We start from the raw sequence: 15781 nt of genomic DNA on the forward strand, positions 1-15781 counted from the left end.
TAAAGCTTTGACTATGTACAAGCTCAGTGAGCATAGCCTTGCTATTGAGAAAGGCCGCCGTAGGCAGACCTGACTCTCAAGAAAAGACAGGCTACAGTGGTTGCGCCACTAAAAGTTGTGCGATTATGCACAGGGACTTAGAGGTAATGTTTAGTACAGTACCCTGCGTCACCACTTCATTTCTCCAGATAAGGGGGCGTTAGAGCACCGATTATGCTTTTGGGTCCTACTGTGTCTCTAACTGACAATGAATGGGCGGCATAAACCTATATAGAAACTGATAATTGTGTACGACCTCAGTATGACTCACTAAGGTTTCTATTATTTTATTGTGTTAGGGTGATTTAGCTCAGACAGTAGTAGTGTAGGAGCCACTACAGACCGGTCACATTGTACAGCGGACTGAGTGGCACAGCGGTCTGAGACACTGCATAGCAGTGTAAACTGTATTGCTACAGATGCTGGTTTAATACCCGTCCCGGCCTAGACTTTTTCCCTCGCTCATTTTACGTTATTTGAAAATGAAATAATCTCCAAAATATTGTTATTTTTTATACAAAGCGATGATTATTATTATTATTAATTTAGAATGATATAAAAGCCCGTTGGATATTCTCTCAGATATATTATGAACCCTGTTATTAGCAGGACAATATATATTGGTCATATTGGTCATGGCTCCCGAGTGGCTCACAATGAGATTACCTTGCAGTTTCTCCAGCTGTATCTACTGAAAGCTCACGAGGTTCAAGGCAAAGAGGGCAGGGGGCACGGGATGGGCTGCAGAGCCGCGCACAGAAGACTGACCTAGCCCATGGGGAAGGGAGGAGGAGGAAGGGGGAGGAGGGTGGACCCCCCCCCCCCCCCCCCCGCTACACTGGTAACACGAAGGGCATTGCCCTAATAATGGTGCTGACGAGGGAAAGGTTCCCGCTGTTCTGTTCTTAGCGCCAGTCTGCACCTTCAAACTAAAATATTTTTTATATATATTTTTTTACCTTTATTTAACTAGGCAAGTCAGTTAAGAACAAATTCTTATTTTCAATGACGGCCTAGGAACAGTGGGTTAACTGCCTGTTCAGGGGCAGAACGACAGATTTGTACCTTGTCAGCTCAGGGGTTTGAACTTGCAACCTTGCGGTTACTAGTCCAACACTCTAACCACTAGGCTACCCTGCCGCCCCTACACTCTAACCACTAGGCTACCCTGCCGCCCCTACACTCTAACCACTAGGCTACCCTGCCGCCCCTACACTCTAACCACTAGGCTACCCTGCCGCCCCTACACTCTAACCACTAGGCTACCCTGCCGCCTCTACACTCTAACCACTAGGCTACCCTGCCGCCCCTACACTCTAACCACTAGGCTACCCTGCCGCCCCTACACTCTAACCACTAGGCTACCCTGCCGCCTCTACACTCTAACCACTAGGCTACCCTGCCGCCCCTACACTCTAACCACTAGGCTACCCTGCCGCCCATACACTCTAACCACTAGCTCCCCTGCCGCCTCTACACTCTAACCACTAGGCTACCCTGCCGCCTCTACACTCTAACCACTAGGCTCCCCTGCCGCCTCTACACTCTAACCACTAGGCTCCCCTGCCGCCCCTACACTCTAACCACTAGGCTCCCCTGCCGCCTCTACACTCTAACCACTAGGCTACCCTGCCGCCTCTACACTCTAACCACTAGGCTCCCCTGCCGCCTCTACACTCTAACCACTAGGCTACCCTGCCGCCTCTACACTCTAACCACTAGGCTACCCTGCCGCCCTCTACACTCTAACCACTAGGCTACCCTGCCGCCCCTACACTCTAACCATTAGGCTACCCTGCCGCCCCTACACTCTAACCACTAGGCTCCCCTGCCGCCTCTACACTCTAACCACTAGGCTACCCTGCCGCCCCTACACTCTAACCACTAGGCTCCCCTGCCGCCCCTACACTCTAACCACTAGGCTACCCTGCCGCCCCTACACTCTAACCACTAGGCTACCCTGCCGCCTCTACACTCTAACCACTAGGCTCCCCTGCCGCCTCTACACTCTAACCACTAGGCTACCCTGCCGCCCCTACACTCTAACCACTAGGCTACCCTGCCGCCCCTACACTCTAACCACTAGGCTACCCTGCCGCCCCTACACTCTAACCACTAGGCTACCCTGCCGCCCCTACACTCTAACCACTAGGCTACCCTGCCGCCCCTACACTCTAACCACTAGGCTACCCTGCCGCCTCTACACTCTAACCACTAGGCTCCCCTGCCGCCTCTACACTCTAACCACTAGGCTACCCTGCCGCCCCTACACTCTAACCACTAGGCTCCCCTGCCGCCTCTACACTCTAACCACTAGGCTACCCTGCCGCCTCTACACTCTAACCACTAGGCTACCCTGCCGCCTCTACACTCTAACCACTAGGCTACCCTGCCGCCTCTACACTCTAACCACTAGGCTACCCTGCCGCCCCTACACTCTAACCACTAGGCTACCCTGCCGCCCCTACACTCTAACCACTAGGCTACCCTGCCGCCCCTACACTCTAACCACTAGGCTACCCTGCCGCCCCTACACTCTAACCACTAGGCTACCCTGCCGCCCCTACACTCTAACCACTAGGCTACCCTGCCGCCCCTACACTCTAACCACTAGGCTACCCTGCCGCCCCTACACTCTAACCACTAGGCTACCCTGCCGCCTCTACACTCTAACCACTAGGCTACCCTGCCGCCCCTACACTCTAACCACTAGGCTACCCTGCCGCCCCTACACTCTAACCACTAGGCTACCCTGCCGCCTCTACACTCTAACCACTAGGCTACCCCTGCCGCCTCTACACTCTAACCACTACACTAGAACGACAGATTGTACCTTGTCAGCTCAGGGGTTGAACTTGCAACCTTGCGGTTACTAGTCCAACACTCTAACCACTAGGCTACCCTGCCGCCCCTACCGCCTAATAATGGCATCTTTATGCTTTCATTAATAGAATGATAAAAATACTGTTTCAAAATGCCAATGTTTATTTAGTTATGGATCCATAACGAATCACTACGGGAATAAATATCACTGAATTACAGAAATATCCTCCAATCCTCTAAATGCAATTATTGGCGGAAAGTCACGTCGTATTTTAGGCGACATGAGTCTCACTAGTGTTGAGTAATGTGCCGTGTGGGTCTTATTCATTTAAAGAGCATATTGAGGTTAGAAACAATAGGATTTGAAGCAACTACAACCATTTCAGCTGTTTAGAGCTGCTCTGAGACAAGCATGGGGACTGGTCCTGATAAATCTATCAGATCTACATTTTGACTGAATCTCCATTTGAGTATTGGTTAGACTACAATTATACAGTTAGAGTGTAGAAATGTTATGCTCTTAGTGTAACCTTTATTAGGCAAGTCATAGTCTTACTTACAAGGACATCCTACTCCTTCCTCCCCGTCGGGGAATTGAACCCCGGTCCGCACGACACAGGGATTCTCTAGTTCAATAGCCCAGTACTGTACTCACCACCATCACGTTGTACAGCGTCATATTCTCCGTTCCATCCTAACATAAACCCTGAGGGTTTTTAGTTTTTCTTGGAATAGAAACACCATAATATTAAAACCTATACTAGGTTTTCATTTCTCGAGTACAGCCACTATTGAAGGCTATCAAATGCTTCTCAAACACGCCCTCCGGTGGTCAAACTATCACTAACTAGCATTAATAGTAACAGTGGCACCATGCAACCCGCAGTACGCTGGAACTTTTAAAGGACGAACCACTGCAGGTTCAACACTGCCCACAACATGAGGTGGAAACTGAGCTGCACATCCTAACCTCCTGCCAAATCTATGACCATATTAGAGACACATATTTCCCTCAGATTACACAGATCCACAAAGAATTAGAAAACAAATCCAACTCCCATATCTACTGGGTGAAATACCACAGTGTGACATCACAGCAGCAAGATTTGTGACCTGTTGCCACAAGAAAAGGGCAACCAGTGAAGAACAAACTAGAGGGCCGTGTCAGCTGACCTGTAGTCTGGTGATGATGGGTCGTACTTCCTCAGGGAAATGCATGGCCACCAGGTCAGCTGACTTGGCAGGGTCAAGGGTCACCAGCTCCGCAATGTGCAGCAGGGCCTTCTCCCAGACACAGTGTTTCTCCTCTGAGCTGTAGCCAGGCATGGACAGCAGGTTGTGGATGTAGTTGAAGATCTCTTCCTGTTGACATGTCAATAAGACCAGTGTGAACTTCATCCATACAAGGGTCAGAACCTACTGTCTACTGGGTGGTACGCTGCACACTACCTTTCTCAGAGGGTCTCTGAGGTAGCAGTCCAGAATCTTATCATACAGATGCTTCTGCTCATACAGAAACTCACAGATCTGGTAGCTGAGAGGAGGACAGAGGGGGAGGGAGAGAGAGAGGGAGAGAGGAGGAGGAGAGAGAGGAGGAGAGAGAGAGGAGGAGGGAGAGAGAGAGGGGAAGGGAGAGAGGGAAAGGGAAAGGGAGAGAGGAGGAGGGAGAGAGAGAGGGTGGAGAGAGAGGAGGGAGAGAGAGAGGAGGGAGAGAGAGAGGGGGAGGGAGAGAGAGAGGGGGAGGGAGGGAGGGAGAGAGAGAGAGGGGGATGGAGGGAGAGAGGAGGGGGAGAGAGAGAGGAGGAGGAGTTAATAGTGGTTGAATATAGTATATATAATATACAAGTATATTCATAGAGACAGAGAGAGAGAGAGAGAGGAGAGAGAGAGAGAGAGAGAGACAGAGCGCGAGAGACAGAGCGCGAGAGACAGAGCGCGAGAGACAGAGCGCGAGAGACAGAGCGCGAGAGACAGAGCGCGAGAGACAGAGCGCGAGAGACAGAGCGCGAGAGACAGAGCGCGCGAGAGAGAGAGAGAGAGAGAGAGAGAGAGAGAGAGAGAGGAGCGAGAGAGAGAGAGCGAGAGAGAGAGAGAGAGAGGATAATAGAGGATAACTCACAACTCTGCCTTCTCAGCCAGTCCCAGTAGTCGTCCCTCATCAAACTGGACCACACCTCCCACCTGCAGCAGCTCCAACAGCACCTGGGAACCAATCACAGCCTCTACTGGATCACATTACCTGACCAATCCACAGGCTACGCTTAGAAAAAGAGCGCTAAGGCAAATCTGAAATGGCACCCTATTCCGTAAATAGTGCACGACTTTAGTCCTGAACCTTATAGTGACAGAGTGGTCTACCTGTTGTCTCTCTGTGTGTCTGGAGTCGTCGTCTGGACTACACAGGAACTCCAGAACCTGTGGAACAACAACACAAAACATAGCTCTAGGTTCTCCTTCTGCCCAGTTTCAATAGAACACAACACGGCTCCAGGTTCTCCTACTGCCCAGTTTCAATAGAACACGGCTCCAGGTTCTCCTACTGCCCAGTTTCAATAGAACACGGCTCCAGGTTCTCCTACTGTCCAGTTTCAATAGAACACGGCTCCAGGTTCTCCTACTGCCCCAGTTTCAATAGAACACAACACGGCTCCAGGTTCTCCTACTGCCCAGTTTCAATAGAACACAGCTCCAGGTTCTCCTACTGCCCAGTTTCAATAGAACACAGCTCCAGGTTCTCCTACTGCCCAGTTTCAATAGAACACGGCTCCAGGTTCTCCTACTGCCCAGTTTCAATAGAACAACACTACTCCAGGTTCTCCTACTGCCCAGTTTCAATAGAACACAACACGGCTCCAGGTTCTCCTACTGCCCAGTTTCAATAGAACAACACGGCTCCAGGTTCTCCTACTGCCCAGTTTCAATAGAACACCACTACTCCAGGTTCTCCTACTGCCCAGTTTCAATAGAACACGGCTCCAGGTTCTCCTACTGCCCAGTTTCAATAGAACACGGCTCCAAATTCTCCTACTGCCCAGTTTCAATAGAACACGGCTCCAGGTTCTCCTACTGCCCAGTTTCAATAGAACACGGCTCCAGGTTCTCCTACTGCCCAGTTTCAATAGAACACGGCTCCAGTCAGTTAGTCACACTACAGGAAGGCTTTATACTGAGTACATAAACACATCTATCCTCTTCCTGTGTGAAGCAGCTGTTTGGAGCCAGGTGTTAAGTGCCAACTCCTCACTTGAGGCCCAATGAACATTCACAGAGTAGAATCCTGTAGCTGGGAGGTGACATAACACATCTATCCCTTTAACATAGAACACATCTATCCCGTTAACACAGAGCACATCTATCCCTTTAACACAGAACATAACACATCTATCCCTTTAACACAGAACATAACACATCTATCCCTTTAACACAGAACACATCTATCCCTTTAACACAGAACACATCTATCCCTTTAACACAGAACATAACACATCTATCCCTTTAACACAGAACATAACACATCTATCCCTTTAACATAGAACACATCTATCCCATTAACACAGAGCACATATATCCCTTTAACACAGAACATAACACATCTATCCCCTTAACACAGAACACATCTATCCCTTTAACACAGAACACATCTATCCCTTTAACATAAAACATCTATCCCTTTAACACAGAACACATCTATCCCTTTAACACAGAACACATCTATCCCTTTAACATAGAACACATCTATCCCTTTAACACAGAACATAACACATCTATCCCTTTAACACAGAACACATCTATCCCTTTAACATAGAACACATCTATCCCGTTAACACAGAGCACATCTATCCCTTTAACACAGAACATTACACATCTATCCCTTTAACACAGAACATAACACATCTATCCCCTTAACACAGAACACATCTATCCCTTTAACACAGAACACATCTATCCCTTTAACACAGAACACATCTATCCCTTTAACACAGAACACATCTATCCCTTTAACACAGAACACATCTATCCCTTTAACACAGAACACATCTATCCCTTTAACACAGAACACATCTATCCCTTTAACACATCTATCCCTTTAACATAGAACATAACACATCTATCCCTTTAACACAGAACACATCTATCCCTTTAACACAGAACATAACACATCTATCCCTTTAACATAGAACACATCTATCCCTTTAACACAGAACACATCTATCCCTTTAACATAGAACATAACACATCTATCCCTTTAACACAGAACATAACACATCTATCCCTTTAACACAGAGCACATCTATCCCTTTAACACAGAACATAACACATCTATCCCCTTAACACAGAACACATCTATCCCTTTAACATAGAACACATCTATCCCGTTAACACAGAGCACATCTATCCCTTTAACACAGAACACATCTATCCCTTTAACACAGAACACATCTATCCCTTTAACACAGAACATAACACATCTATCCCTTTAACACAGAACATAACACATCTATCCCTTTAACATAGAACACATCTATCCCATTAACACAGAGCACATCTATCCCTTTAACACAGAACATAACACATCTATCCCCTTAACACAGAACACATCTATCCCTTTAACACAGAACACATCTATCCCTTTAACATAAAACATCTATCCCTTTAACACAGAACACATCTATCCCTTTAACACAGAACACATCTATCCCTTTAACACAGAACATAACACATCTATCCCTTTAACACAGAACACATCTATCCCTTTAACATAGAACACATCTATCCCGTTAACACAGAGCACATCTATCCCTTTAACACAGAACATTACACATCTATCCCTTTAACACAGAACATAACACATCTACTCCCCTTAACACAGAACACATCTATCCCTTTAACACAGAACACATTCTATCCCTTTAACATAAAACATCTATCCCTTTAACACAGAACACATCTATCCCTTTAACACAGAACACATCTATCCTTTAACACGAACACATCTATCCCTTTAACACAGAACACATCTATCCCTTTAACACAGAACACATCTATCCCTTTAACACATCTATCCCTTTAACATAGAACATAACACATCTATCCCTTTAACACAGAACATAACACATCTATCCCTTTAACATAGAACACATCTATCCCTTTAACACAGAACACATCTATCCCTTTAACATAGAACATAACACATCTATCCCTTTAACACAGAACATAACACATCTATCCCTTTAACCACAGAACACATCTATCCCTTTAACACAGAACACATCTATCCCTTTAACACAGAACACATCTATCCCTTTAACACATCTATCCCTTAACATAGAACATAACACATCTATCCCTTTAACACAGAACACATCTATCCCTTTAACACAGAACATAACACATCTATCCCTTTAACATAGAACACATCTATCCCTTTAACACAGAACACATCTATCCCTTTAACATAGAACATAACACATCTATCCCTTTAACACAGAACATAACACATCTATCCCTTTAACACAGAGCATAACACATCTATCCCTTTAACACAGAACACATCTATCCCTTTAACATAGAACACATCTATCCCTTTAACACAGAACACATCTATCCCTTTAACACAGAACACATCTATCCCTTTAACACAGAACATAACACATCTATCCCTTTAACACAGAACACATCTATCCCTTTAACACAGAGCATAACACATCTATCCCTTTAACACATAACACATCTATCCCTTTAACACAGAGCAGAACACATCTATCCCTTTAACACAGAGCATAACACATCTATCCCTTTAACACAGAACACATCTATTCCTTTAACACAGAACACATCTATCCCTTTAACACAGAGCATAACACATCTATCCCTTTAACACAGACACATCTATCCCTTTAACACAGAACACATCTATCCCTTTAACACAGAACATAACACATCTATCCCTTTAACACAGAACACATCTATCCCTTTAACACAGAACACATCTATCCCTTTAACACAGAACATAACACATCTTATGATGAAAAACAACGGCTGTGTCTTCGCTGCCCTGCGTCTCTCAGATTATTACTGAATCATATTTATGCAGGTTGCTAAGATGTTAGTAACAGGCGTTGTGAGAAACTGCAATGACGATGACCTGGAACACGCCCATATCTCCTCCAGTACAAACTCTATGTGGAATGGCTCCCCAGGGACCTGTCTGAGAGACTTCCTGCTCTAAGTGGTCACCTGGATCGAAGAGCTTCCTGTTGACGAAGAGTGTGTTGTCAGGTTTGGCCAGTTGGCGGGCCAGGAATGTAAACAGAGAGCCCACCTGAGAGGGAGTGAAAGTCACTGTTCTCCACCATCACCTGGGAAACAGACAGACAGGAACAGAACAGTTAGAAAAAGAGGGAGAGAAAGAGGAGAAACGAGAGGAAGTTCAGTCAAAGAGAGAGGGAGAGAAAGAGAAGAAACGAGAGGAAGATTCAGTCAAAGAGAGAGGGAGAGAAAGAGAATAAACGAGAGGAAGTTCAGTCAAAGAGAGGGGAGAGAAAGAGGAGAAACGAGAGGAAAGTTCAGTCAAAGAGAGAGGGAGAGAAAGAGAAGAAACGAGAGGAAGTTCAGTCAAAGAGAGAGGGCGAGAAAGAGAAGAAACGAGAGGGAAGTTCAGTCAGAGAGAGGGAGAGGAAGAAGAGGAGAAACGAGAGGAAGTTCAGTCAAAGAGAGAGGGAGAGAAAGAGAAGAAATGAGAGGAAGTTCAGTCAAAGAGAGAGGGAGAGAAAGAGAAAGAAATGAGAGGAAGTTCAGTCAAAGAGAGAGGGAGAGAAAGAGAAGAAACGAGAGGAAGTTCAGTCAAAGAGAGAGGGAGAGAAAGAAGAAACGAGAGGAAGTTCAGTCAAAGAGAGAGGGAGAGAAAGAAGAAGAAACGAGAGGAAGTTCAGTCAAAAAGAGAGGGAGAGAAAGAGAAGAAACGAGAGGAAGTTCAGTCAAAGAGAGGGAGAGAAAGAAGAAACGAGAGGAAGTTCAGTCAAAGAGAGAGGGAGAGAAAGAGAAGAAACGAGAGGAAGTTCAGTCAGAGAGAGAGGGAGAGAAAGAGAAGAAACGAGAGGAAGTTCAGTCAGAGAGAGAGGGATAGAAAGAGGAGAAACGAGAGGAAGTTCAGTCAAAGAGAGAGGGAGAGAAAGAGAAGAAACGAGAGGAAGTTCAGTCAAAAAGAGAGGGAGAGAAAGAGAAGAAACGAGAGGAAGTTCAGTCAGAGAGGGAGAGAAAGAAGAAACGAGAGGAAGTTCAGTCAAAGAGAGAGGGAGAGAAAGAGAAGAAACGAGAGAAAGTTCAGTCAGAGAGAGAGGGAGAGAAAGAGAAGAAACGAGAGGAAGTTCAGTCCAGAGAGAGAGGGATAGAAAGAGGAGAAACGAGAGGAAGTTCAGTCAGAGAGAGGGAGAGAAAGAGAAGAACGAGAGAAGTTCAGTCAAAGAGAGAGGGAGAGAAAGAGGAGAAACGAGAGGAAAGTTCAGTCAAAGAGAGGGGGAGAGAAAGAGGAGAAACGAGAGGAAGTTCAGTCAAAGAGAAGAGGGAGAGAAGAGAAGAAACGAGAGGAAGTTCAGTCAAAGAGAGAGGGAGAGAAAGAGAAGAAACGAGAGGAAGTTCAGTCAAAGAGAGCGGGAGAGAAAGAGAAGAAACGAGAGGAAGTTCAGTCAAAGAGAGAGGGAGAGAAAGAGAAGAAACGAGAGGAAGTTCAGTCAAAGAGAGAGGGAGAGAAAGAGAAGAAACGAGAGGAAGTTCAGTCAAGAGAGGGAGGAAAGAGAAGAAAACGAGGGGAGTTCAGTCAGAGAGAGGGAGAGAAAGAGGAGAAACGAGAGGAAGTTCAGTCAAAGAGAGAGGGAGAGAAAGAGGAAAGAAACGAGAGGAAGTTCAGTCAAAGAGAGAGGGAAAGAAAGAGAAGAAACGAGAGGAAGTTCAGTCAAAGAGAGAGAAAGAGAAGAAACGAGAGGAAGTTCAGTCAAAGAGAGAGGGAGAGAAAGAGAAAGAGAAGAAATGAGAGGAAGTTCAGTCAGAGAGAGGGAGAGAAAGAGAAGAAACGAGAGGAAGTTCAGTCAAAGAGAGAGGGAGAGAAGAGAAGAAACGAGAGGAAGTTCAGTCAAAGAGAAGGGAGAGAAAGAGAAGAAACGAGAGGAAGTTCAGTCAGAGAGAGAGGGAGAGAAAGAGAAGAAACGAGAGGAAGTTCAGTCAAAGAGAGAGGGAGAGAAAGAGAAGAAACGAGAGGAGGTTCAGTCAAAGAGAGAGGGAGAGAAAGAGAAGAAACGAGAGGAAGTTCAGTCAAAGAGAGAGGGAGAGAAAGAGAAGAAACGAGAGGAAGTTCAGTCAAAGAGAGCGGGAGAGAAAGAGCAAGAAACGAGAGGAAGTTCAGTCAGAGAGAGGGAGAGAAAGAGGAGAAACGAGAGGGAAGTTCAGTCAAAGAGAGAGGAGGAGGAGAAAGAGAAGAAATGAGAGGAAGTTCAGTCAAAGAGAGAGGGAGAGAAAGAGAAGAAACGAGAGGAAGTTCAGTCAAAGAGAGAGGGAGAGAGAGAAAGAAGAAACGAGAGGAAAGTTCAGTCAAAGAGAGAGGGAGAGAAGAGAAGAAACGAGAGAAGTTCAGTCAAAAAGAGAGGGAGAGAAGAGAGAAGAAACGAGAGGAAGTTCAGTCAAAGAGAGGGAGAGAAAGAAGAAGAAACGAGAGGAAGTTCAGCAAAGAGAGAGGGAGAGAAAGGAGAAGAACGAGAGGAAGTTCAGTCAGAGAGAGAGGGAGAGAAAGAGAAGAAACGAGAGGAAGTTCAGTCAGAGAGAGAGGAGAGAAAAGAGAAGAAACGAGAGGAAGTTCAGTCAGAGAGAGAGGGATAGAAAGAGGAGAAACGAGAGGAAGTTCAGTCAAAGAGAGAGGGAGAGAAAGAGAAGAAACGAGAGGAAGTTCAGTCAAAGCGAGAGGGGGAGAGAGAAGGGAGGAGAAAGAGAAGAACGAGAGGAAGTCAGTCAATGAGAGAGGGAGAGAAAGAGAAGAAACGAGAGGAAGTTCAGTCAAAGAGAGAGGGAGAGAAGAGAAGAAACGAGAGGAAGTTCAGTCAAAGAGAGAGGGAGAGAAAGAGAAGAAAAGAGAGGAAGTTCAGTCAAAGAGAGAGGGAGAGAAAGAGAAGAAACGAGAGGAAGTTCAGTCAAAGAGAGAGGGAGAGAAGGAGAAGAAACGAGAGGAAGTTCAGTCAAAGAGAGAGGGAGAGAAAGAGAAGAAACGAGAGGAAGTTCAGTCAAAGAGAGAGGGAGAGAAATAGAAGAAACGAGAGGAAGTTCAGTCAAAGAGAGAGGGAGAGAAAGAGAAGAAACGAGAGGAAGTTCAGTCAAAGAGAGAGGGAGAGAAAGAGAAGAAAAGAGAGGAAGTTCAGTCAAAGAGAGAGGGAGAGAAAGAAGAAACGAGAGGAAGTTCAGTCAAAGAGAGGGAGAGAAAGAGAAGAAACGAGAGGAAGTTCAGTCAAAGAGAGAGGGAGAGAAAGAGAAGAAAAGAGAGGAAGTTCAGTCAAAGAGAGAGGGAGAGAAGAGAAGAAAAGAGAGGAAGTTCAGTCAAAGAGAGAGGGAGAGAAAGAGAAGAAAAGAGAGGAAGTTATCTAGTTCACTTGCTTTGACAATGTAAACATATGTTCCCATGCCAACAAAGCCCTTACATTGAAATAGAGAGAGATGCTGTACCTTCAGTAAAATGTCTACAATCCTCTGCTGGTATTCCAGAGCCTGCTTGTCATTCTTAAAGTCCTCCAACGTCTGAGGAGGGCGGAGAACAGACACAATGTGGAGACAAAAGAGAAACAAACCATGAGGGCATCTGCACGAGGAGAAGAACAAATACCATATGTTGGGACTGTTACCCCCCGCTGGCCGGACACACACACACACACACGCACGGACACACACACACACACGCAAGGACACACACACACGGACACACACACACGGACACACACACACGGACACACACACACGGACACACACACACGGACACACACACACGGACACACACACACGGACACACACACACGGACACACGCGGACACACACGGACACACACACACACACGCGGACACACACACACACACGCGGACACACACACACACACGCGGACACACACACACGCGGACACACACACACACGGACACACACACACACGGACACACACACACGGACACACACACACGGACACACACACACGCACGGACACACACGCACGGACACACACGCACGGACACACACGCACGGACACACACGCACGGACACACACGCACGGACACACACGCACGGACACACACTCACGGACACACACTCACGGACACACACACACACGGACACACACACACACACACACACACGGACACACACAACACGCACGGACACACACACACGCACGGACACACCACACACGCACGGACACACACACGCACGGACACACACGCACGGACACACACACGCACGCACGCACGCACACGCACGGACACACACACACGCACGGACACACCACACACGCACGGACACACACACACACGGACACACACACACACGGACACACACACACACGGACACACACACACGGACACACACACACGGACACACACGCACGGACACACACACGCACGGACACACACACGCACGGACACACACACGCACGGACACACACACGACGGACACACACGCACGGGACACCACACGCACGGACACACACGCACGGACACACCACGCACGGACACACCACGCACGGACACACACGCACGGACACACACACGCACGGACACACACGCACGGACACACCACGCACGGACACACACGCACGGACACACACGCACGGACACACACACGCACGGACACACACACGCACGGACACACGCACGCACGGACACACGCACGCACGGACACACGCACGCACACGGACACACAAAGCGTTTAACTAAAAAAGTAAAAGGAGTCAGTGGAACAGGTTGATCAGAAGGTGAAAGCAGAGAGACAGTCTGACAGAACCTCTTGATGTGTTGAAAAACAAACCAAGTGGCAGAATGACTCCTACTTACATGTTGACTGACCAGCTGTGTCTGTAGACTTGTAGAGACCTGAACGATTGGTACAGCTGGTTAACTGACTGACTGGCGGACGGAGGCAGTGGGTGATCATTAATAATGACAGATTGATTGTATTGACTGTTGACTGATTGATTGATTGACTGATTGATTGACTGTTTGACTGATTGATTGACTGATTGATTGACTGTTGGACTGATTGATTGACTGTGACTGATTGATTGACTGTTGACTGATTGATTGATTGACTGTTGACTGATTGATTGATTGACTGTTGGCTGATTGATTGACTGTTGGCTGATTGATTGACTGTTGACTGATTGATTGACTGTTGACTGATTGATTGACTGTTGACTGATTGATTGACTGTTGACTGATTGATGACTGTTGACTGATTGATTGACTGTTGACTTGTTGACTGACTGTTGACTGACTGTTGACTGACTGATTGACTGTTGACTGACTGTTGACTGATTGATTGATTGGCTGTTGACTGAAACGATGCTCAGTGCTCCTTTAAAAACAATTCTTAAATTAGTTGGTCAAATCAATCAATTGAAGAATTGATTGGTTGATTGTCTGCCTCATAGGCTAAGTAAGACCCATGCTAGACTTCTACCTCTCCCTGTGTGGGTGGAGTTGTACTTGTAGTTCTCTGAGGTGTGGTTGTAGTATTCTGTAGTGTTTCCCAGACTTGGCTCACCAGGGCCAGAACGTTGAGGAACTCTGGTGTGTGGAAGTGGACCAGGGTTCTGATGTAAGGGTACAACTCCTCCTCCTGACCCGCCTCCGCAGAGTGGAGCCTGATCAGGAACTCAAACACCCTGGAGAGGACACCACACACAACACACACACAGAGAGAAAGACACACAACACACACACAGAGACACACACACACACACAGAGACACACACACACACAGAGACACACACACAGAGAGACACACACACAGAGAGACACACACACAGAGAGACACACACACAGAGAGACACACACACAGAGAGACACACACACACACAGAGACACACACACACACACAGAGAGACACACACACACACACAGAGAGACACACACACACACACAGAGACACACACACACACAGAGAGACACACACACACACACAGAGAGACACACACACACACACACAGAGAGAGACACACACACACACACACAGAGAGACACACACACACACACAGAGACACACACACACACAGAGAGACACACACACACACACAGAGAGACACACACACACACACACAGAGAGAGACACACACACACACACACAGAGAGACACACACACACACACAGAGAGACACACACACCACACACACAGAGAGAGACACACACACAGAGACAGAGACACCAGTGGTATGTTAAAGTTCATCACTTCCTCAAAACAACATCACTTAACATACATGGAACATTGATCTGCCATCTGTATGAAAAACCAGCACATCGTCACATGGGAACCTGGTTTCCATGGATACCCCCCACACACACACACTAGCCTCTCATCCTAACCTGTGTGGTTGCCGTGGCATCCCAGATATAAACATGCAGAGAGAGAGCGAACATGAAAGAATATGTCCCATTATCCTCCCATTCAGACAGAATACAACTCCCTCTCTGCAATCACTACATTATTGAGAGGCCATGAAGAGAGAGAGAGAGAGAGAGAGAGAGAGAGAGAGAGAGAGAGAGAGAAACAGAGAGAGAAAGAAAAACAGAGAGAGAAAGAGGGAGCGACAGAACATGAAAGAATATGGCCCATTATCCTCCCATTCAATCAGAACACAAAACAACTCCATCTCTGCAATCACTACATTATTGAGAGGCCATTTAGA

At 46.8% G+C, this 15781-nt stretch overlaps 1 protein-coding gene across 1 annotated transcript in view; it reads right to left on the reverse strand.

Moving 5' to 3' along the window:
• The window catches only part of LOC109878476 (vacuolar protein sorting-associated protein 8 homolog), a 93244-nt gene that overhangs the window by 31828 nt on the left and 45635 nt on the right, over window positions 1-15781 (reverse strand). The window contains 8 exon segments of the mRNA XM_031813331.1: window positions 4036-4224; window positions 4312-4396; window positions 4982-5064; window positions 5221-5303; window positions 9100-9199; window positions 9201-9221; window positions 12565-12636; window positions 14641-14760. Coding sequence (XP_031669191.1) covers window positions 4036-4224; window positions 4312-4396; window positions 4982-5064; window positions 5221-5303; window positions 9100-9199; window positions 9201-9221; window positions 12565-12636; window positions 14641-14760 — 753 coding nt within the window.

This window comes from Oncorhynchus kisutch, unplaced genomic scaffold (assembly GCF_002021735.2).
Source record: "Oncorhynchus kisutch isolate 150728-3 unplaced genomic scaffold, Okis_V2 Okis05a-Okis16b_hom, whole genome shotgun sequence".
NCBI classification, from domain to species: Eukaryota; Metazoa; Chordata; class Actinopteri; order Salmoniformes; family Salmonidae; genus Oncorhynchus; species Oncorhynchus kisutch.